This window comes from Pantherophis guttatus, chromosome 5, assembly GCF_059756535.1.
Source record: "Pantherophis guttatus breed Tessera chromosome 5, ASM5975653v1, whole genome shotgun sequence".
In the NCBI taxonomy this organism is placed as follows: domain Eukaryota; kingdom Metazoa; phylum Chordata; class Lepidosauria; order Squamata; family Colubridae; genus Pantherophis; species Pantherophis guttatus.
Window position 1 is genome coordinate 115913116 of NC_142067.1, and position 24930 is coordinate 115938045.

At 35.2% G+C, this 24930-nt stretch overlaps 1 protein-coding gene across 2 annotated transcripts in view; it reads left to right on the forward strand.

Moving 5' to 3' along the window:
* RBM26 (RNA binding motif protein 26) overlaps positions 1-24674 on the forward strand; it is a 41641-nt gene extending 16967 nt beyond the window's left edge. For both annotated transcript variants that reach the window (XM_034417096.3, XM_060686547.2), the window contains exons 8-22: positions 2590-2727; positions 3968-4108; positions 5445-5553; positions 6623-6782; positions 8019-8183; positions 9058-9189; positions 10161-10232; positions 12050-12178; positions 13460-13534; positions 14829-14996; positions 15887-15991; positions 16938-17147; positions 18172-18258; positions 21321-21434; positions 23950-24674. In XM_034417096.3, the coding sequence (XP_034272987.2) occupies positions 2590-2727; positions 3968-4108; positions 5445-5553; positions 6623-6782; positions 8019-8183; positions 9058-9189; positions 10161-10232; positions 12050-12178; positions 13460-13534; positions 14829-14996; positions 15887-15991; positions 16938-17147; positions 18172-18258; positions 21321-21434; positions 23950-24039 (1895 nt within the window). In that variant the 3' untranslated portion in view covers positions 24040-24674. The remainder of the gene's footprint in view (positions 1-2589; positions 2728-3967; positions 4109-5444; positions 5554-6622; positions 6783-8018; positions 8184-9057; positions 9190-10160; positions 10233-12049; positions 12179-13459; positions 13535-14828; positions 14997-15886; positions 15992-16937; positions 17148-18171; positions 18259-21320; positions 21435-23949) is intronic.
* The last annotated feature ends 256 nt before the right edge of the window (positions 24675-24930 follow it).

Sequence of the window (24930 nt, forward strand, 5' to 3'; positions counted from 1 at the left end):
CGTTTATGAAAACGTTATTAAAATAGCAGTTACAGTATAAAGAAAAAAAGTGAAAGGTAAAAGAAACGAGCTATACAAAAAGTATCACCGTATAAAAAATGAGATATATAAAAATTATCACCATGTCAGTTAAATTGGGCAACCTTTAGCATGAATTACGGCCTTACAACATCTTCCCATGGAGTGAACCAAGTCTTTTAGTTCTGCAGCTGTTATAATGCGAAACCAAGATTGAATGCTTGCTTCTATTAACTGGGTTTTATTGCTGGGTCGCTTCTGACTTAATAAGTTTCTTTAGCCGGCTCCATACATTTTTAATTGGATTAAGATCTGGGCTATTCCCAGGCCATTCCAGCAGGGGAATAATATTATCTTGAAATTCCCCCCCCCCAAAAAACCCGGTATTAGCCATCAAACCTCAAAAATACACTTTTCCCAAAAGGTTTCCACAGTTTTGGCCACTACTGTATTACACTGCCTTAGGAAGAGGATGAACCTGATCAGTTCACTTTCTGATTTATATGTGTTTCATCGGTGCTGAACCACTGTAGAGACAAGAGACTAGTTACGAACATCAATCCCAGGTACCAGTCTTTAAATTTCACTTTTCAGGGAAAGTTGTAGGTCTTCAGTTTTAGAGAATGCTATAGGAAAGAAATTTCCTGGACCCTTTTCAGTCAGGGTTCAGGCCAGGCCATGAGAAGGAAATTACATAGTTCTGCTGGATGACTTTCATCAGGAGCTGAATGAAAGTAGGGTGTTTGTCCAGTACTCTTAATATTGGAGGCCTACGGTACCTGGTTCAACCATACCCATGTCACCTTAGATTTCTACAATAGATTTGGGTGTGGATTGTCTTTGAAGACAACTTGGAAGCTTATTTGGTCAAGAGCAGCTAATAAATTCAGCCCTGTTAACACCTGTGGTGTGGTTGTTCCATGAGTTGTTAATTTGTTACTGGCCTCATTCAAAGTGTTGTCCTTCAAACCTTATGTAGCTTGGCTCCCGGCTATATTCAGGATTATCTCTCCTTGCAAGATTGGTTGTACTCCATGCATTCTTGTAAGGAAGGCTTAGTGAGAGACTATATACTTGGAGTGAAGTTGGTGGGGTACCCATGAAATACCTGATGTTGACTCTTTGCCTCCTGAGTAATAGAATGCCTTGAATGTCCCAGGCTTTTGGAAATTTCTTTATAGTTCCCTGTTTACTATGCTTTTTGGAACCTAATGATGTTTCCGCTGCTTTACAGATGATTATTTAGTACTAATTGCTCCTAGTTTTATGAATGTATTTTTCTTACGGTTTTGTTAATTGCCTTATGTGTACAGAAGTTGGCAGTCTATAAAATGTGTGAAATAAATAAATACTCCTACTCTACATTTTATAATCATTTCTTCCCAAACACACACGTTTTCATTATGATGATATATAGAAGGAGATATCATTTTAGATATGCAGGATCCAGATGAAGCTTTAAAAAATTAAAATTAGATTGATTGCAAAGCACACCAGAGTGTATTTTTTTTCAAAAAAGAAATGTGTGATATAATCTGTTTCCTTTAGTTACAGTTCTAACACTTGTATTATGAAATAGTTGTACAGCTGGCAACAAGTTGGAATTTGCAATGAGAAAAATTCATACTTAGAACTGCTGCAACTATTTTTTTTTCCTTTTCCGCATTTTACATTGTTTTATGGTCCGCTAACATGATACAACAGGTATTTCCTCTAGTGATTGCAGATAAGTTTTTTTGATAAATGATTTATATCTATCCTGATACTATTGCCATCTCAAAGAAATAAAACATGCCATTATTTATTTTATACTGCTACCTATCTACTGCTAAAACTTTGATGTCTGATTATTTGTAATCTTTAATTTGGCAATAACATCATAGGGCAACAGTCAAGATATTTCAAAGAGGCTAACTTAGAAATGCATCCAAAATCCATGACGTTTGTGGGATTGAAATTTGTAAAACCTACTGTCTTGCTTCAGTGCTATCATGCCCGGTCACGTTCAGGTAATAATTACCGTATTTACAGTGCTCCTTGCCAGCTTCCTGCAAGGCAAGCCAATGGGGAAGTTGACAGGGAATTCAGAAATTATTCCCACTCCCACTGCTGTTTAATCCACTCGTGATCAATTGGTTTCTCTGTTTAGGTAAAGCAATAGCCCTGAAATGAAGACCCAGCATAGGTTATCTAGTACAGGGGTCCTCAATTCTCAGGCCATAACCCACTACTGGGCTGTAGGCTATTTGGAATTGGTCCACGCAAGTGGCTGGCTGGAGCACGCGTACGCGTGCACAGCTCAACTTGCATGAGCTGTGGGTACTCACACATGCGCATGCCAGGCCACCACTTGCACAAATCAAGCTGCTAGTCCGCCACTCATGTGGCCCAGTTCCCCTCTCTCTCTCCTCCCCTCAGATGGGCCGCCAAGACACAAAGGTTGGGGGCCACTGATCTAGTCTATTTCTGAAGATGCAGAAGATTTCAAAAGACAAGATTCCCAGATCATTTATTTTGTGCGGGGTTTTTTTTAATCATTTTTATAACTCCACTATCTTTTATTTTTGGTAGGACCACCACCTCCGCTACCACCATTGCAGCCCTCTGGCATGGATGCCCCCCCAAATTCTGCTACCAGCTCTGTTCCTACAGTTGTAACCACGGGTATTCATCACCAGCCGCCACCTGCTCCGCCCTCTCTCTTCACAGGTGTAGTACTGGATTTTTTTTTTCTTTTTTACAAATGAAAGGGGAAAAGCGATTTCTACACATAATGTGCAGTGGAGTATTAGAACATTGGAAGAAAAAAAGTCATGTGAGGAGTAGTCCACCCTCTCAGAGGGGAATGGGACAACTCACCACAGCCAAGCTGCTGCAGCCAATTCACCACGGCCAACTCTCTGCGAGGCAACTCACCATGACCAACTCGCCGTGGGATAACTCACTATGGGACAGTTGGACAATTCGGTTTCATTATTTACAATAAATAAAAATTATTTTAATTTTTGCCATTCACATTTCATTCTGTCCCTCCTTTGGAATCCTTTCTTTAATTATTCTGTTCCACCATTTCTTTGATAGTAGTGTAAGTTTTGTCCCGCAGCGAGTTGTCCTGTGGCAAGATGGCCGTAGTGAGTTGGCTGTGGCGAGTTGGCCGCAGCAAATTGTCATAGTCCCTTCTCAGAGTCTCTCTTCTAGAGTCTTCTTTTCCTTGTCCCAAAATATCTCCAGACTTAGAGATTTTCAATTTATGGAGGGAGGTAAAACATTTGGGACTGATTGTACCTTAATCGAATGCCAACATGTATAGTTTATTTTTATTATTTTTTTTAAAGGCACTTTTGAGTGGCAAAAAGGATAATTCTAGCTAACTAAAATAGTGCACAGTCTACGTTCTTAATAAGGCTCTGTGTGGGATGCAGTTTTATAATCAAATACAAGATCAAAAGAATTGTGAAAACTAGGCTTCCAGACTTAATGGAGCATTAAATATCTCTTCCCCTCAAAAGGTCAAAAGCTTTTGAAATTAAGAAAACTCCCCAACGAGTTTACTGTATATTACAAAATTTAAAGAAAAAATGTTTTAAAGAAATTTTGGGGTAGAAAAAAATGTATGAAAAAAAGTTATTTTGTGTTCTAATTCTGATCTGATCCTATATAAATTGTATTAAGGTTATATCTATGATGGAGGTGTGAAAAGTTGATTTGTTCACAGCTTTTACCATACAACTGTTTAGTAGGATAATAATTCACTCTTTTAAAACTATTCAGTTTAATTCAAAATTATTCAGCTTAGAAATCCAGCTACTTTTGTGCATATGTGCCAAATAACCTCCCCCCTCCAACCAAATTGGTGATATGAATCATTTAAGTGTTGATTTGCATGCCTGCAGTATATGGTTTAAGTTTCTCTATAATTGTATGATTAGATAATATATTTTTTTGCCAGAAACATACGACACGGATGGCTATAATCCTGAAGCACCAAGTATAACCAGCACTTCAAGACCCATGTATAGACACAGAGTCCATGCCCAAAGACCAAATTTGATAGGACTTACCTCAGGTGATATGGACCTGCCACCAAGAGGTAACATGAAAGATTTCTTGCTTTAAAATGTAAATGGGTAGTATCACGTGATTCTAGCAGGTCTTATGTTTATTCTATTCCTCAAGGCTTGTACCTCCTCTCAAAATGCTCACCTTTGTGTTATAAGGGACATGGTGGCTCAGTGGCTAAGATGCTGAGCTTGTTGATCACAAGGTCAGCAGTTCAGCGGTTCAAATCCCTAGTACCACGTAATGGGGTGAGCTCCTGTTACTTGTCCCAGCTTCTGCCAACCTAGCAGTTCGAAAGCACGTAAAAAATGCAAGTAGAAAAAAAGGAGCCACCTTTGGTGGGAAGGTAACAGCGCTCCGTGCGCCTTTGGCGTTTAGTCATGCCGGCCACATGACCACGGAGACGTCTTCGGACAGCGCTGGCTCTTCGGCTTTGAAACAGAGATGAGCACCGCCCCCCCTAGAGTTGGGAACGACTAGCACATATGTGCGAAGCGAACTTTACCCTACGTTACTCCATTTTACTAATTGGGAAATGTTGTAGGAATTGAAGTTGCAAGGATCCTCTCTAGTGCTGCCATCCTCCTAATTACATTTTTCCCAGTCAAGCAAGCATGCGCTTGCAAGGCTTAAAAGAGTTAATGGAAAAGTAATAAACCGTGTACCTTGAATTCTCTGTTGAAACCATGCACCTTTAATCAACTGGTGTTGGAAGCTCCTAATCAGATGAACAATGGGGGAAGGGATAGAATAGGATACCTGAGGGAAGCTGTTTGTTTAATGAATCTGGCTTCCCCATTGACTTTGCTTGTCAGAAGATTGAAAAAAAGTGATCACCTGACCTTGGGACAAAGCAATGATCATAAGTATGAACCAGTTGCCAAGCACCTGAATTTTGATGACATAACCACGGAGACGCTTCAAAGGTCGTAACTGTGAAAAATGGTCACAAGTCATTTTTTTTCACTGCCATTGTAACGTTGAATGGCCACTAAATGAACTGTTGTAAATCAAGGACCCTCTGTACTTCTTTATGAGATGCCCTTTTCCCAAAGAGATCCCTTTAAGGGTTTCAGGTCGCAAGTCATCTGCTAAATATCTACAGCTGTAAAGACATTATATTTTCTAAGCAGTGAATTCTGTAGCTGCCTTCGGTGGTCACTTGCATTTCCTTTTGAAGCATGTGGTTTTAGTGTATCTTGGACCAACACTGAATCAAAGGGACCTGGATTTAAAGAAGTCCTGCATTTATTAATATGCTGCGAAAATGTAGTAAGTCGGTTGACGGTAATCAGGAGAGAAAATTCTACTATAAAATGCACAAACATCCTTTAAAAATTCATCAGTGAACTCTTTTCTTCCTCCAGAAAAACCTCCCAATAAAAGCAGTATGAGGATTGTAGTGGATTCAGAGTCCCGGAAGAGAACTATCGGTGCAGGCGATGGGCTTGCAGCAAAGAAGAATTGGTTTGACAAGTAAGCAGTTGTTGGCTCTGTTGACAGCAAAGTCAACAGAGTAATGAAGAATCAGCTGTCATGCCCTTTGCTGCTCAAAAGACCCCTCCTCTTAATCCCCCTCCCTCCACATATTTTGGCTTTAAAAATGGAATTTAGATACAGTACAGAAATATTGTCTATGCTTGATTTAAAGTTTGAAGGTTTTTTAAAAAATGAAAACAGCTGCTGCAACAATTTAACGTCTACTTTTTTGTATGTGTTTCTAATATCTTGTATTCATGTAAAACAACAGGACTTTGCAGCTATTATCTTGGCTTTTTTTGCTGGATACTGTGGACACTGTAGATGCAGATCACATAAACAACACTTTGCATTATTTTTATATGGGCCCTGTAATACTCAATGTTTATCTTTATACTTGTATTAAAAGAAAATCACATCAAGTATCACTTCAGTAATACAGGTTTTTCCGTTGCATGAAAACATATACAAATACTGCTTTCCAAATTAGGAACAGTTTTAATAGAATAACAGACTTGGAAGGGACCTTGGAGGTCTTCTATTCCAACCCTCTGCTCAAACAGAAGACTATTCCGGACAATTGATTAATTGTTTTAACTGTCAAAAAGTTTCTCCTTAGTTCTAGGTTGGTTCTCTCCTTGATTAATTTCTATCCAGTTTTAATATACATGTCAACAACTTCCTCATTTCACAGTGAATTAATCTTAGTTTATTCAATTTGCAATATACATTAATATACTACAAGATTAAATCTTTAACAAGATTTTTAAACTAGCATTGTAGAGGTTTCTGTAGAGGAAAACATGGGAATCTAGAGGAATGTTAGTCATTTACGATTATATGGTAGAGGCTGGCATGTGATCATGAATTGATCTTTGGTTCTCCCTACTTGGGTAGCTGCTGATATTAGTATACTGAAGCTTTCCTTGTTCCACAACAGTGTTTAAAATAGATGCTTCCTGGAATTTAGTTTCATATTGTTTATCATTTAATTCCACATTTTAACTATCCTCTTGTGAATTGATTTCTATTAGTAACTTTAAGCATTTGGATTTTTTTTTTTCAGACAAAATTTTAATAGAACAAATAGTCCTGCTTTCCAGAAGAAGATGCAATTTGGGAATGAAAACACAAAACTTGAACTGAGGAGAATTCCCCCAGAGCTTAATAATATCAGCAAACTAAATGAACACTTCTGCAAATTTGGAAATTTAGTGAATTTGCAGGTAGGCGATTGCGTGGCTGACTGGGGAGTTCTGGGAGTTGAAGTCCACCCATCTTAAAATGTCCCAGGTTGAGAAACAGTGCTATAAACCTTTTTACTATATTGTTGAAATAATATATTGGAAATTTTTTACTAGTTGAAACATGGATCATGACAATGTATTTTTTCTAATACATAAAGCCCTGAAAATTTAGCTTGGATGTATCATCTATTTAAATAGAGAGCTTTAGTCAGAAGTTAAATATTGGCAAGGAATTAATTTATTGCAGTTACCCTAAGGCAAGAATAAGCAACATTATTTCCCCCAGATATTTTGGCCAAAATATTCCACATTTCTTTGCAATTGTCCCTGCAGATAGAGGCTGATGGGAATTTGAATTCCAAACATTTGAAAGGCATTGGATTGCCTGTCTCTGTATTTGTAAAGTGGCACAGGTACTAGTGCCTTCTCAATCAAACAGGTAGTCCTAAATTTACAAGTTCATTGAGTGCCTGTTTGAAGCTACAAAGGCATTGAAATAAGTGACTTATGGCTGCTTTCACATTTTCAGCTATTGCAGCATCTCCATGATTGCAAGATCAACATTCAGATGCTTGGCAACTGGCATGTATTTATGACAGTTGCAATGTCCCAATGATATGTGATCTGTTTTTGTGACCTTCTGACAAGCAAAGTCAATGGGGAAGCCAGATTCACTTAACAACCGTGTCACTAACTTAACAACTGCAGTGATTCACTTAACTGTGAATTTTAGGCTCAGTTGTGGTCGTAGGTAAAGGACTAGCTCTATTACAATTTGCTGTACTTCAATTTAAACAAAAATATATGGTTCATTTGGCAGGCCTTCTAAATTATTTGTTTAATGGGATATTTGGTTCATTTTGTACCCAATTAAACGTCTATGATTTGGGATTGCACGTTTTCTTCCTTTTTTGGAGGGCGGGGAGGATTTAAAAAATGGCAAGAAAATTGGATTTGTTTGTGCCAAAAACATACTCAGTAACATGCCCAGAAATGTACATGTTTAATAACTATTATTCTCCACTTCCTGACTAGAAATTACAAATTAGACTGCTTAAAAATTGTATTTTATGACATTTCTAGTATTTGAACTCCAAGTGGCTTAATGATATTCTGAATATTCTCTGAATGACATTCCTAAAGAGTCTTGTGCTTCTTTGAGAAGACACACTGCATTTCTCTACATTGTGTTTGCCTTTCTTTCAAAAACCATAGGTTGCCTACCAGGGAGATCCAGAAGGTGCCCTCATCCAGTTTGCTACCCACGAGGAAGCTAAAAAAGCAATATCGAGTACAGAAGCAGTCTTAAATAATCGATTTATCAAAGTCTATTGGCATAGAGAAGGCAGTACTCCCCCAATTACAACTTCAGTTCCAAAGGTAAAGAATTAAATTTGATTAATTTGCATAGCTCTTTTAAGCTAAATACTTTAGCATGGTTTTCAAGAAGTTTGAATCTTGAGTTTTCCAAATCAACACTAAGAAATCAAGGTTCTTTATTTGAATAAGAATTTTGCTTATGAATATAGATCAGTTAAATTTATTTCACGTATTTGAGTTTTTTACTGTAAGAAAATCAATCAGGTAGAGCTGATACAGCAGTTTAGTACCTGATTGTTCTTCTTATAAGATATTCTTTGCCCTTCCTAGTTTCATTTTAAAAAAATAATATTGTGCAAAATTCAGAGTTCCCCCAATCTTATGCCAAATATGTCTCTTCTATTCATTAAAGAATCCCTTCTCCCAGTCTTATATATAAGCCTGAAAAATGATAGGATTGCTTTATTTAATGAATGTTACAAAGATGTTTCATGAGGTTCAGCCACTTCTGTGGAACACATAATATAAGCATGCATGGTTCTAAAAATATTATTTTTAAACTTTGAGTATGTTTTTTTTTTGATAGCCTGTAACACTCATCCCCTGATCCCTTTCTCAAGTATTATATAGAACCATATAATTATTTATTGGAAAGATAATCTGAGGATATTAATACAATCATACAGAAATTGTTAACATAAACAGGAAAGATTAAAGAACAGTTATTCTTAAAGTGTTGTTTTTAGATTTAAATAATCTGAGTAGTTTCAGGTCTATGGCCTTATGAAACTTACCAAAAATATAATTATGCCAAAATAGCATTCAGATTAGAGGGCATCATGAAAAAAGGAATAATGGTAAAATGTCTAGAAGCCAGTCATACTCCGAGTTGAAATATTTATGAACTATTATGAAGATTTCATTTCTTTTTAAGGTAATACAGCCTTTAGTCCAGCAGCCCATTTTACCAGTTGTGAAGCAATCAGTCAAGGAGCGATTAGGTCCGGTGCCTGCCAGTAACATTGAACCTGCTGAAGCACAGAATGCCAGTGCAGAAACCATTCAGGTGAACGTGACTCTTAATTTTTCTGAACTTTCTTAGTCTCCAGAACCAAACTATATAGTTCCTTCTCTGTCAGAAGCACCTGTTCAGTATAAATGGTAAAAGGAACATTTTAAAAAAGGATTGAAGTGATTTTTATGTTTAATTCGCATGTTTAGTAAAATGGCACATTTGAATTGATGTCTGCCTTACAGATTCATTACAGTGCTTTCTAATTAATAGCCAAAAATGTTTAAAGGGATTAATTCCATTACCTCTGGAGAATTAAAGTGTTCTAATATTCAAGTAAGGTTCCCTCTCTCTCTCTCTCTCTCCCTCCCTCCCTCCCCCCCCTCTCTCTGGAAATTCCCTGTTGGAAAAAGAAAAAGGATGTAATGGCTCACAAGCTCATTGAAAAATTAATTAAAGCAACTTCATTAGTAAAACAAATGTTACATGAATTTGTGGTGGCGGAAGGCCAATCTAGAAAGTTGGGTATTGTTTATATACCCAACATATAAAACATTTCAGTCGGGGGTATGGTATACCATAAGTTGAGGACTCTCCGTATTGCTAAAACTCTCGTAGATGATAGACTTCCAAAACTTTGCTTTGAGCAGCCATTGTGAGTTTTAATGAATCACTGCTTTTTGCTCTTCTGTTTTCTACACAGCAAATGGAAATGGTCTATCTAAATAGGCCCTGTCTCATTATTTATTGCATTGTATGCTCACTAGTTTTTAAATCAGCGTGCAGCTTAATTTTTTTTCCAAGTTGGTATTTGATCCAGCAGAAAGTTGTATACCGTATGTTTTGAAGTATGGCCCAACATTCTGTAGTTGAAGGGAATGGGCATTTTGCAAAACCCTTCTATAATCTTCTATTTATCTTGATGGAATTGATTGGATTTTAGATAACTACCTTAAAAGTGAGATGAAATGTATTTAAAAACACGTATTGCAAACATTAAACAGATCCTTTTTCTCTTCACCTAGAATGTAACCAAACTGTCTGTAAAGGATAGACTCGGGTTTGTGCCTAAACCATCTATTCCAACTACAGAAAAGGTAAGAAAACTATAATGCTCAGAAAACTGTCTCCTGATTAACCTGAGTCAGCTTCAAAGCAGATGCTCACGTGTGATAAATGCAAAATAGTTGTCAGCTTCTTTAAAACCATGACAGCTCTGATACGAAAGTGGTTGAAATTTATTTATTTATTTATTTATTTATTTATTTATTTATTTATTTATTTATTTATTTATTTATTTATTTATTTATTTATTTATTTATTTATTACATGTATTTATATGCCGCCATTCTCCCGAAGGACTCAGGGCGGCGAACACAAGTTAAGAAACAAGTACAATAAAATCATAATTTAATCCAAATAATTAATTAGTAGTAAATAATAAAGCCCGGAATCAGTCTCAGCCTATTTGTTTGAAAAGCCAAGTCTTCAAGTTCCGACGGAAGGAGCAATGCTACTAACCATACTTGTTTTCACATAGGCATTGTCAGTGAAACCTAAATTGTTGCTGTTTCGGCATGGATTTGCATGCTGAGATGGTGGTTAACAAAACCAGGTTGAATTTGGTGCAGTATCTGTTAGCGTAGAACAAATGAAATTGCTTGACATTCAAAAATGACTTTGGTGTAGTAATGCCAGCAGCAGGAAATTGCTGTAGATGTGCTGTCACAATCCTAAAACTCTTTGCAAGAGCACCCCTTTTGGATTAACATTTTAATAAACCTCTGTCAGCATCGCTGGTAGGAAGAGATTATGGGAGTTCTAGCCCAAAGCACCCAGATGATGCCTGCTAGGCTATGTTATATTTTGCTTTAATGGTTCCGTCTCTTTGCTTGGCATCTGTGGTTATGTGACTTTCAGTATTGGGATGATACTCCTACTCAGTACAGTTTTATTTTACCTAGTGGAATTTGCACATTGGATAATAGAGGAGGTAGATACTGAATAGTGTGGGTATATAGTTATAAACTACAAATTAAAAGCTTGCTGCCTTTTATTTGTGAGTTTACATTCTTTTGTCTTGATGAGTCCAATACGCATATAGTGATCCAGGATAATTAAGTTGGATAAAATGTCCATAGGCTTTTGGGAAAAAAGAAGCAGGTAAGAGAGAATTAGCATAAGAAAAATAAACCAAAGACTAATCAAAGCAGGCACTTAAGACCTTTCTTGAAATTGTTAGAGATTATTTTGAAAACTTATTTAACTCCCTTAACAAGCCACAATTTCTAATATCAATATACTCTTTTAATGTATAAAATTCATTAGCTCTTTCTTACAGTTCCTTCCATATATTATAATATATTATAATATGGAAGGAGCTGTAAGAAAAATTAGTGAGATATCCAGCTTTGTATATTTGATTAATAAATAAATAAGACAACCCCCTTTTTAAAATTTCCATTTTTTTTTGTACGCTGAGGAAACCAGAGGTTTTCTGAATATATGAAAATCATATCTTGACTCAACAGCACTTTGTAACTGCTGATTTTGCAAGTTTTAGAATTATCCTTTAGCTTTCAGTTAAACTGCCTTTAACTCCCAGTCTTACTGTTTTTGAATTCAAAATAGTAATTATAAACATTTATTATTTTATTAATAAATCTTTGACCTCTCAATGTATGTTGAGACCATGGCTGTTCCTTATAAGAGGGCAGATCTTGTCTGTATTAAGATGGAAGACTTCTAGGAAACTCCTGGACTGTACGATAGAACGATCTCAAATATAGAAGAAGATAAAAGCAATATTTTGTATCTTATTGCTAAGAAAACACTTTGATGAGTCTAGGTAACATGAGTTTGATTTGAGAGTTTTTATTTCATAATGTGCTAATGAAATATTTTTCTACTACAGGTGCTGTCAACTTCTACCGGCTTGACAAAAACAGTATATAATCCAGCTGCTTTGAAGGCAGCTCAGAAAACTTTGCCTGTTGTTAATACTGCCCTGTTAGATTCCAGTGAAGCACAGAAGAAAAAACAGGTACATTTAATGTGATTGTGGGTAAAGGACATTTTTCTTGTTGAAGCATATTGTTTTGATCTTCTAACTATGATTAGGTAATTGGGAGCACTCAAAGAATTATTTCTTCCTATGAATTTTAATTTATATATATTCTTACTTGAAATATATTTATGTGAAACTGTATATATGTATGTGCATTTGTGCAGTCTCCCAATCACAGCATGCAATCATGATTACAAATAATTTACAAACAATGGTTTCAGTTATCACATAGAGTAAAAATCCTGGTGTTGTTTGCTGTTTGTTTGTTTTTCCTCATGGACTATCTTGAAAAATCCAATATATTAGAAATGACATTAGTTTTGCTATATTTAAAGATTAATTTTAGCTACCCAATGAGATACAATTGAACTATAATATTTATATATTTTCTAGATCCCAAACAATGGGAAATACAATAAAAAATTGAGAGATAAGATATATATCTGAGATATAAGAAGATATTAAATACTCTTATAATTCCACAATTACTCCAAAGGTGCTTTTTCAAAAGGCACCTGGAGTTTCCGGTTTTATTATTTAGTGCATGATGAGAACACGACAGAAGAAAAGTAAAAATATACTGTACACAGTCCATGTAATTGCATACAAAACTTCCATAGAAGTATAGCAATGGCCTCATAACTGTATGTCCAATTCAACTATCCAGGAGATTGCCTCTGGTGTGGCTTTGTGCAACTCTTCTAGGGAACCAGAGAACGGACATTGTGGGCAATTTTTCCACAATTCCACAATGATACTACTATGATGGCAAACCCATCATGTTTGAATTATGGACATTTCTTATGCCAGATTTTTAAGAGTTCTTTAAATTTCAAGTTAAATTATAGACTCTTGAATATAGTTGATTTTGTTCAATTAATTGATAACCTGGTTTCCTCCAGTAATGCCTTTAAATTTGTGTGTTTCTACGTATAAGTTGAACAAATATTCTATACATTGACAAGAAGAGAATGTCTAGCACAAATACCTTCTTCAGATATGGTGATTGTTAATTATATAACTATATATAATTATATAATTATATATAATTATGTGTATTAATTAGTGAAAATATAATAGGATGGTTTAGGTCTTTTTCCATATATGATTCTTTTAAATAAAAAAAAGTTATCTAATGAATTAAAATTTTAACTATATGTGTGTGTGTGTACCTATATTGGCACGCATACATAGTTGGAGGCATTTTAGTTTTTATAAAGTATTGAGATGCTTATTGGAATTTTTTTATATTTTTAGGAGGCATTAAGACTTCAGCAAGATGTGAGGAAGAAAAAACAAGAGATCCTGGAAAAACATATTGAAACACAAAAGGTAATAGAATGATAACAGTCAAACATGAAGCTTTAAGATAAAATAGTAGATTTATTTCATTAAAAATTGCATTGTAAAAGCAGTTAAATGGAAAAATCAAAGAACAAAGAGAGAGAACCAGTCCCCTTTAGCAACTGCAATTGGGATGGCAACTCAGTCATCAAGGAAAGCGGTTACTAAGTGAAAAATTGTATGACTGCAATTGTGCTTACTCTTTTACTTCAGCTTTCCTTTGCTTTACAGTGTCAGAAGGATACAGGCCCAAACAACTGGGTGAGCCCAAACAGTCTGGAAAGTTTCTGGAATTTGACTCACAAGGAAGGGTAAAAGGGCAAATCTTATAGCCCTTTTCCCTCACTCTCCTGCCCTTTGGAATGCTTACCCCAACGCTGCGATTATTAGCAAGAAAAATTGATGTTTATCGTTAACATTTATTGGAGAGGAAGAGATTACGAGAAAGTAATCAGGCATACAATGGGAAACACAGATCTAAAGTAATACATTAGGGCCAGCTCTTTGCCTAGCAAGTTGGCAACTACAAACCACCAACTGCCTAGAAGGCAAAAAAAGCCTTCAGTATAAAATTGATTAGAGTCTTGTCAGTGTCAGGCAGCAGCACAGCTGGATGATTCTAATAGCTAATTAAAGTCCTGGAACTGAGTTTGTTAACTTGCACTTAGCACTTTTTAGGGACACATACTCTGCTGCAGAGAAAAGCAGCTCAGGGCTAGCTTATTTAGGCAACCTCTCCTGCCTGTGAGGGGGTAAGAAAGAAATATATGTCAGACACAGGAGAACGTGTACTGATAGTATTGACAAATACATGAGAGAAAGATGCCACAAGGATTGTAAATGTGGGCATAAGTTGCAAAGTTATTTTTTCATTTCTCATAGCTGTGAACAGTCATTGATGAGGCAGTTGCTCACCTATATTCATATTCAGTAAGATACCATATATATTTTCAATACGAGTAAGACATTAGCAAAGCTTTATGAGTTTGGAAGAATTTTAGCTTTATTTTGTTTCTTGTGAATGAATTTTTCAAACAGATTTATTTATTTATTTATTTTTTGAGAAAAAAGCCAATAAAATAGATCTTGGTAGTAAATGGACATTTTCTCTCTTTTTTTATTGTTGATCGGTATGATTTAAAAAAAAATTGAAACATGTAATTGGATCCAGGATTTCAGTGTGAAAAACATAGAGCCCATTGGTATTAGAATGAATATTTTTATATGTTTTATGTGTGGGGAAAGTAAAGAATTTCTGTAACTAACACGGTAATTTCACTAGATGCTGATTTCAAAACTGGAGAAAAATAAAAATATGAAGTTAGAAGACAAAGCTGAAATCATGAAAACTCTGGAGACTTTAACCAACAGTATCACCAAGTTAAAGGATGAATTAAAAGGAGTTTCCTCAACAAGCACTCCGGTAAAAAGCATGAAAACAAGGACACAGGTATACAGATTTTTAAAAATTTATTTTTAATTTATTTATTTGTATCCAGCCTTTATTATTTTTTACAAATACTCAAGGTGGCGAACATACCCAGCATACCTCCATTCTTCTGTTTTCCTCACAACAATAACAACTCTGTGAGGCGGGTTGGGCTGAGAGAAAGTGCCCAAAATCACCCAGCTGGCTTTCAGTTAAGACGGGACTTGAACTCACGGTCTCTTGTTTTCTATCCTGGCACCTTAACCACTAGACCAAACTGGTTCCCATTTTGTTCTCTTCAGATCTCTCTTATATCATTTTGTTAGTTAATTAGTTTTGTTTTCAACATCCATGATTGTATTTATATTTGTGCATTTGTATTTACAAATTCATTGTTGAACAATGGAAAAAATATCCCCTCTTCTTTCAATGCAAATTTTTGAACAGGGGTTTAACCCACTAGTTTTCCCATACTGGTCAAGTGCTTTGTAACTTGGTAGATTATTGAATATTTCTGCATCATACTATTGCTACTTTTATTTTTCCAGATTCTGAATGATGGTTTTATGCTGAAAATTAACTCCAGACAAATTATTTGCTTGCTTAGCAGTCTGAAGTAATACTGCTAAGCAAGCAAATAATTTGTCTGGAGTTAATTTTCAGCATAAAACCATCATTCAGAATCTGGGAAAATAAAAGTAATTCATTGATTGATTGATTAATTAATTAATTATTTAATCACTGATTAAAAAGCAAATTATGGTTAGTGTTCTGCTAATGTGTGTAACCACTGTTGGGGACTTCTTTTTCTATCTAGCATCCTTGTTACACCCCGTAGAATCTAGTTATTTCATCTGGTATTTGTATGTGAGTTAGAAAATGCAAACTAAATTGCTTCCATGACATTTTAGATGCAGAAAGAACTATTGGATACAGAGTTGGACTTATATAAGAAAATGCAGGCTGGAGAAGAAGTTACTGAATTAAGGAGAAAGTATACAGAACTGCAGCTTGAAGTAAGTAGTATATTTCACCATTGCTAGTTAACATTACAGATGTTTCACTTCTTGTCTACATAATGCAAAAATAGTTTTAAACAGAAATCACCTTAAAACTGTTTTTTATTGGAGGTCTTGGACTTAGATAATTTCTGTTCACTTGCCTTTAAGCAATTTTGCTTTAACCTAATTCGCTATCAGCAGCAGGCATTTTTACAGTATACCCATAGATGGTGCTATTGGTGTTTAGAAGTATCGAAATGTCTCTAACCTATTTTCCTGGCCTTTACAATTCACTGCCCCTTTTTCTTACTAGAAATATATATTAACAGAAACAGTTCTTTGTTAAATGTAGCTTGATGTGGTTTCTGCTGTTTTATGAAGGGAATCTAAGTGACAAATAACAGCACAATTTGTTGTTTCATTAATTCCGTAAACCATCTATTATACAGCAGACAAGTGTTAAAAAATTAGCACATACACAGAGAGACATACCTTTGCAGTTCATTCAGTTGAATCTTGGCTCAGTCTATGGAATGTATATTTGGGAACGCATATTTTGAATATATTTGCTTTACTTTCACTTTCTTTTAAGAAAACATGTTATCATCAAGGAATTAAACTATTAATGACAAAGTGTGTGGTTAGATTTGAACCCTCTTTTTCCTTCAGTGTGGCATAATTAGCATCCCCTTCCCTAATTTTTCTCACATCAAGAAACCTCTGGGAAAGTCCAGCTGAGAGATAACGGGTGACATAAAGCCACCCAGTGAATAGAGTCACCTTTGCTTTAATTTCATGAGCCAGCCTTATGTCATCAATCTGTAAGAGCCATCTACAATTCAAAGATGATAATACTATACGTATCATTATAAATTACATAATGCAGAATTCTAAAGTTGAAAATGCAGATAGAGAATATATCTCATTTGGGTCTCTATGAACACTTTTTTATTATTACTAGGCTGCAAAACGAGGCATTCTTTCCTCTGGCCGCGGGAGAGGAATGCACACACGAGGTCGAGGGGCATCTCGTGGGAGAGGTAGGGGAGTTCGAGGCCGGGGTCGAGGAAGAAGTCTTTCTGTTCATGCTGTGGTGGATCATCGTCCTCGAGCCCTTGAAATCTCAGCTTTTACGGAGAATGACAGGGAAGATCTCCTTCCTCATTTTGCGGTATGTTCCTGTCTAATTGTCTATGGAGATTCTTGGTCATCCAGGTCATGGTTGTCCCAAAGGTGCTTTTTCAAGAGGCAACTGGACTTGGTTTTTTCCTTTGAAGACCTTTCGCTTCTCATCCAAGAACCTTGGACTACCTGTCTGATTGTTCTGCTAATCTTAGTACGTGTGTGTGTGTGATTTTGTGTGTGTTGTTACCTCTGGCATTTTCACTGTGACTGATGAAATACTCAGGCCAAGTTAAATTTGTTGAACTTCTTCAGATGTTTCTTAGACTCGACATAGACTGTTGCCATATTTTTCTCCAGGTGTGGAAAAAGGACAGGACAGGATAGGAAACGGCAGGTTTGCATGGTTGTTAACAGTGAGGGAAAGGATGAAAATAAGGAAGCATATCTGGGTTCTTCTCTCTTGTGCCATATCCGTCATCAGATGTTGATGATCATGTTGACGATCCTATTTTTATCAACAGCTGCACGAAAAACTCCATCTGGGTTACTAATTTGTAATAAAGAATTGGATTGGGTTGGGTTGATACTCCATGATATACAATCTGTGCCTTTGATACATACATCATGACATCATAAATCCCAGAAGTAGACTTTGCATCCTGCTTATTTGATCATTCTGATGAAAAAGTGTGCATATCTATCTATCTATCTATCTATCTATCTATCTATCTATCTATCTATCTATCTATCTATCTATCTTTAGGGTTTGAACTTGGTGCTCTCTGATTGCTCTGGTTGCTTGCTTTCAGAAATTTCATTACCCAAATAGGGAGATAATGAACATCAGATAACGTTACCTTGCAAGTTTTTCTTTTTTAAACGTGCTTAAACTTCTCTTATATTCAATTTCCTTTCAGACCATTTTTAATATTTTTTTTAAAAAAGCACAGTTCTACAGTTATTTTAGATTTGGAATCATTCTCAGTGCAAATTGTATCTAAATGCTCTTAGCTTAAAGTTAGCAGAGAATAAATATGTTGCCTAGATGAGATTTTTTTTCCTCTTAAAAGCAATATGGTGAAATTGAAGATTGCCAGATAGACGATTCTTCTCTCCATGCGGTGATTACATTCAAAACAAGAGCAGAAGCAGAAGCAGTAAGTGTATCCCTGCCCTTTTTTTTTTCTTCAAATATATTTATATTTGAAAGTGAAATGTTTTCTTATGTCCTGTCTTTGGACCATTACAATCTTTCAAAATCTGATTAACTCCTATCCTTTTCACTTTTAGGACAGTTACTAAAACTTTTCACGACAGTTCTGCAAATTTATCTGCTGTGTATCAGTTATCATGATATTTCATATTAAGCACTGGTGGGAGGGAGGGATAAATAAAATTATGTAAAGTCTTCGGGCAGTTGTACTTGCAGTATTTGTTCTATTGAATGTTATTCTATCTTAAATTATTTAATTAAATACAACAGATCTAATAAAATAGTATTTCTGGGCAATCACCTCAGATGTTTGAATCACAATTTGAGATACCAGAAGAGAGGTATAATGAACGTTGGCTATGAATATTTCTGAATATATAATTTCTAGCATCCATTTAGTTGTTTCCTGGAGCAATGGGAGTGGGAAACGACATCTGTGAAGAATATATTTCATTTTTCCTTTTATTTCAGTTGAAATAAATCAATGTCCAATATGAAATTTAACAGTTCTAAGGCTACTTAGTCAGATATTTTTGTTGCATTCTTCACCAGTTTGTGAATATTCTAAAATTAGAAAATATTAAAATGTTATTAATTTTAATGTTATTGATTTTAATATATTTAATCACTTATCTTCCAAAAATTAAATATATTTTGGGGGAAAATTCAACTTGGAAAGATTTGTGCCCTAATGTTGGAGCTATAAAAGCACAGCATATGATCATATGAATTTAATAATTTATTTACTAGTGTCAAATCACAGTTTGCTCAAATGTTGAACATTTGCAAGTTTATTATGCCACAGATATAATCCTATGCATAGGGTAACCTAATTAAAAATGAAGGATAATAAATAAAATATATACAACTCAAGTCTGTACTAGTCAATAAACTGAATACTGCACAGTATTTTTTTTGAAAATATAACTTGGAAATTGGTGAGAAAAGTAAAATCTAGACATGAAAAACCAGATGAATAAGTATGAGATAGGCAGCACCTGGTGCAAGAGTATTGCCTATAAGAGGTCTAGTTGCACTGATAGATTGTCTCTTAAAAATGAATCAGCAATGTGGTGTAGCTGCCCACACAGTCTAGGGCTGCATCAACAGAAGGATAGTAGCAAGATTATGTGGAGTTGTAGTACCATGCTATACTGCACATTTGGAATACTGTTTCCATTTCTGTTTACTATGATACAAAGAAGATGCTGAGGCCCTAGAAAGTGTGCAGAGAACAGCAACTAAAATTGTAAGGAGTCTATAGGAACTAGGTATATTTAGCTTAACAAAGGTAAGACTGAGAAGATAGTTGATGTTAGTCTTCCAATACTTAAAAGGGTTGCCACAGAGAAGAGGGTGTTGACTTATTCCCCATAGCACCTGAGGAGAAGCAATGGGTAGATGCTTGTCAGGGAGATCCAGCCTGGAAATAAAGAATTTTCTGACAATGAGGACTATTAAGCAGTGGAACTGCTTGTCTCTTGGAGTTGTAGATGTTCCATCACTGGAAGTTTTCAAGAAAAGATTGGGCCACCGTTTGTCTGAGAAGGTATGAGGATTCCTATCTTGGGAGGTTGGACTAGAAGACTTTCAAAGTTCCTTCCAACCTGATGATTTTAGATTTGATTCTATGGAAAAACAGACTGTAGAAATTCATTTCTCAATTAGCTTCAGCTTCATGAGATTTCTTCGAAGGAACGGTAGCGAATATCTTACTGCCTTGAATGAAAAAAAGGTTAAATTTTATGGTCACATACATTTGAGTTTGGGATGATTCCCTAGTCGTGATATGTTACATTTTTATGTTGCTGTAATTTTTTTCAGAGATTACCATGTTTTTTAAAAGCTCAAATGTCATATATACTCAGTCTTTAAAATCCCACTTTGTGATGTTGTGACAAGACCATGTACAAAAAAGTCTCCCGAGTTGCATTTTAATAGGTTTGTGGTATCTTTTAAAATTTATCATAAATTTATATGTACAGATTTAAAATTTATGCCTAGGGACTTTAATATCACACAATTCATGTTCAGATGTCATTGGACATGTAATTGTTTCCACATTTCACATTATGCTGTACTTCCAGATTATACCATAAATCTTTTTTTTGACCATGGCAGTTATTATTTCAGAATGATGCTAACACTGATTTATGCTAGTTCATGTTACTTTAATTTGGAGGTACTATTTCCAAAGCAAGCACTTAATGTATCTGATACTTGAAGGTATGAATATCCCATAGGTTTATTTTTTTTTAACAATTCAATTGCCAGACTTTTGCCGAAAATAGAATGTTTTACTGCAAGATAAATTAGATTCATGAAGTTTATTTTTTATTTATTTATCAACCCATTGTGTTATCAAGATGCCATGTTTTGGATTGCAGTCTTATTGATATTAATAAATATCAGTATTTTGGAGAAAAGAACAAATAAGGAAATGATTCAGTAACAGTTGGCTGTCTAATGCAGTGTGATGCAAGTTTGAGAACTTTAATTTGAAGTTTTTTTTAAAATATATTTATTTATATATAGCATTGCAATATAAGGGAGGGTTATAAAGATGGAAAGTACTTTCATATCCTTGATTATAAATTCTGAAATAATTAGAGCATTAAGCCTATCTTGCATTTAATGAATTTCTGTTATCAGAGATGGGGGCTTATTTTATCTCTATTAAAAGCTAGATATAGAAATCATAAAGCTAGTACAAGTATGCCAAAGAATTGCATTTTGCACTCTGGCTTTTTTACTATTTTTCCTTGGAACAACATCACCTGGTGAGATAACATAAAGGCTCTTCATATTTCACTTTGTTTAAAATGTCTTGCCACGTAGCATGCTAAATGTAGTCCTTTAGGCACATAGGGATATTTGTGAGCTGTTCATCTGGTCCTTGGTTCTTCGTGTCCTTCCCTTTGTGCAGTGAATTCGGCAGTTGATTATAGCAGGCAATATGTGTGTGTGTGTGTATTTTTTTCCCCTAAAAATATTTTTTGCCTCTAGGCCGCTATCCACGGATCTCGATTTAAAGGGCAAGACCTGAAGTTAGCATGGAACAAGCCAGTAACAAATATGTTAGCCGTGGAAACAGAAGAGACTGAGCCAGATGAAGAGGAAGTAAGTGTACAAGGAGATGAAGGAGTGTGAACTTTTATCTCTTTGTTTGTACTGGGACCGGCTACATCTTTTCTTGATCATAAATGTTTGAAGAAGGCATGCTACTGATTAATTTAAGAGAGGCGCTCACCCTTTTTACATTTAAGAAAGCAGTATCCCTTAAAGAAAATGCTATCTTGATAACAAATGGATATTAGGAAACACATAAACATGGCATTCACAGGTAGTCCTCGACTTAAGACCACAATTTGGACTGGGGCCTCCATCACAAAGTGATGTTGGCATAAAGTGTGATGTCACGTGATCATATCACTTAGTGACGGCAATCCCAGCAGTCTTGGTGGCCGTTGTAACTCCAGACACATCTTTTCAGAAATGATTGATAACAGTAGTAAATTGAAAGCTCTGAAATTCATAATGTTTGTCTTTGTATAACGTTTTAACACATTTTTTAAAATTGTAGTATCTTACTACTAGAATTGTACATTGTGTGTGTGTAGCATTTATTGAAGTTACAACTTCAAATTAATAATCAAACCTCTGTCCTACATATTCTTATCCTGTATATATTGGTTCCTTAAATTACAGTTTAGTTAACAAGTGTGAGAGTAAAAATTTTTCTCTTCAGTAAATGCATATACATAATAGATTTTCCAATCAAAGTTTCTTCAAGCATTTAGCATGGTTTTATTGCAGGTTTTTACAAAGATAAAAATTCACCATTACTGCTAATAAAGTTACATATGAATATTAAAATATATGTAACAATCAGATTCTAGTAATATCAGTTGTAGTGTAAATTATGAGTACAGAATTCCACTGACTTCACCATAAATTTTATCAGAGTTGCTGTTCCATTGTCAGGTCATTTATTTTAATATTTATAGTCTTAATCTCTGGCCTTTGTGTAAGCACCTCCTAACAGATGTATATTTCATCTCTGGGAAATTACTTTTGTAATTTTTTCTTTAAAAGTGACTATTTCCAAACTAATATTTCATATGAATTGCAAAAAATCTACATGTATTCATTTAAATATTTTTCTAAATTTTATTTTTTTTTGTGATCAAGGAAATTTTGGTACATTAATACGCCATACAAGGTCCAGTTTTCAGGCTCTCTTTCTGCCTTATCTTTTCCATAGAGTGTGAATTTATTTCCATAGATCAATCATTGTATCTCAAATGTATAGAGAGATTATTAGTTAATGTGACTTCCAAAGGTGTGCACCAATATGGCTGTGAGTATATAAAGGTGGAGAATTGTTTCCCCACATTTCTCATTCACGTTTCCATATACCACACTTGGAACACTGTGTCCAATTTTTGTCACCATGATACAAAAAAAGATGATGAGACTAGAAAGGGAGCAGGAACTGTCTAGTCTAACGAACAGAAAGACTAGGGGTGACATAACATTCTTCCAAAACAGAGAAGAGGGGGTCAACCTATTCTACAAAGCACCTGAAGGCAGGACAAGAAGTAGATGGGAACTTATCAAGGAGAAATCAAAAAGCTAAACAGAAATTTTCTAACAGTGAGAACAATTAACCACTGGAATGGCTTACCTCCAGAAGTCATGATGTTCTATCACTGGAGGTTTTTAAGAGGAGATTCCGGACAACCATTTGTCTGGAATAGTATTGGTCTTCAAATGCTAGGTTGTTTTGCTTGTCATTTAAAACCCCATGTCATGATTTATATACAAGTAAAGGCCTGGGATTTACTAACTGAAACTACAGGTAAGGCAGCAGGTAGAACACAGTCTTGAAGCTTCACATAGGTTTGTGCGTATTTTTGCCCTTTTTGAGTCATACTTTAGATAGCAACTATTTGACTATGAAAACCTAAATAATTTGGGTAAATTCAGTGCTAGAAACGTTCTTCACATTTCATTATTCCACTTACACCAGCGTAACAGCTTGACAGAAATAGTTGCACCTCCCAAACCAAATATTCTTTGGTTTTCAAAGATCCTTTTTCAGTTTGATATCTTTATTTTGAATGAAATAAATACAGATAGTCCTTGACTTACAACCACAATTGACCCGGAATTTTGTGTCGCTCACTGAGGCTCTTGTTAAAATGAGTTTTGCCCCATTTTACGACCTTTCTTTCCACAGTTGTTAAGTGAATCACTGTGCCTGTTAAGTTTGTAACATGGTTACCAACTTGTTAATTGAATCTGGCTTCCCCATTGACTTTGCTTGTTAGAAGACCCTAGGACACTGCAATCATGATAGATATGAGTCAGTTCCCAAGCACCTGAATTTTGAATGCATGATCATGGGGTTGCTGCAACGGTTGTAAGTGTGAGCAATGGTCATAAGTGACTTTTTGTAACTTCGAACAGTCACTTAATGAACTGTTGTAAGTCCAAGACTGCCTGCACTAATGATGATCTTTTTTAAAAAAAAAAAACTATATTTGCCTATCTTTTCAAGGTGCAGATTTGCATAATCTCAGATTCTAATGGATGTATTTCTTCCAGCAGTCTTATTAAATATTTCTTTTAGTTTCAGGAAGAATCCTTGGTAGATGACTCCTTGCTTCAAGATGATGATGAAGATGATGATGACAATGAATCTCGTTCATGGAGAAGATGATTCAACTGATCAGAGACAGCGCTAGAACTTTAGCTACATTGCATTAACATTTCCTAAAGAACTTTTGAATATTTGTACTACAAGACAATTGGATGGAAAGAGAGATGGATTTCAGATAAGAAACAAGCAGCTGATTGATCCTGTATTTTGAGTGATTGATGTTCAGGTTGCATTTACATTTCGGTAAATGATTGCTACAGACATCATATTAGGAACATATGCAATGTTTTTATTCTATGGAAACATTACAGAATTCTTTGGATTCTTTGTAATTTAAAAATAATTGGTCACGCATCAAAATGACCAAACGTTGTTATAACATAGAATATTCTTTGTTTGTTTGTTTATTCCAAGTATGGAATGACAATTTGCATTTAAGATCTTTGTGAATGTTTTCGGAAATAATAGATAACAGTACTAAGCTGAAGTCTCTAAAGTTATGTATTCATAATATTGCATAGTAGTATGCTTAGGCTTTACTATGTACTAGCCTTTTGTTGGATTTGTGAACGTATTTTACGTATGAGTTTTAACGATACAGTGTATGACTGCTTTGCATATATCTCTTTATCACCTTAAGATGTTAAAAAAATAAAGAAATGGAATGGTCTTGGGAAAAAAAAAGAAAAAAGCAATAATAATGAAATTATACCCACGGCCCATGATAATGGCGGGAAAAAAAATTTAAAAGATTAAAAAAAAAATTCCAAGAGACCATTCCAAGTGGCAATCCCACCCCCCCAATCGTCAAGAAAAGAGCTGAATCACTGTCATTTTTTTCACTTCATAATGAATAAAACAATACAGAAAACAAGGCATTGAAGCCATATGCTCAGTTTACATATATACAGTGCGCTAAAATCTCTTGAAACACACTTTAAACTGCTAAAC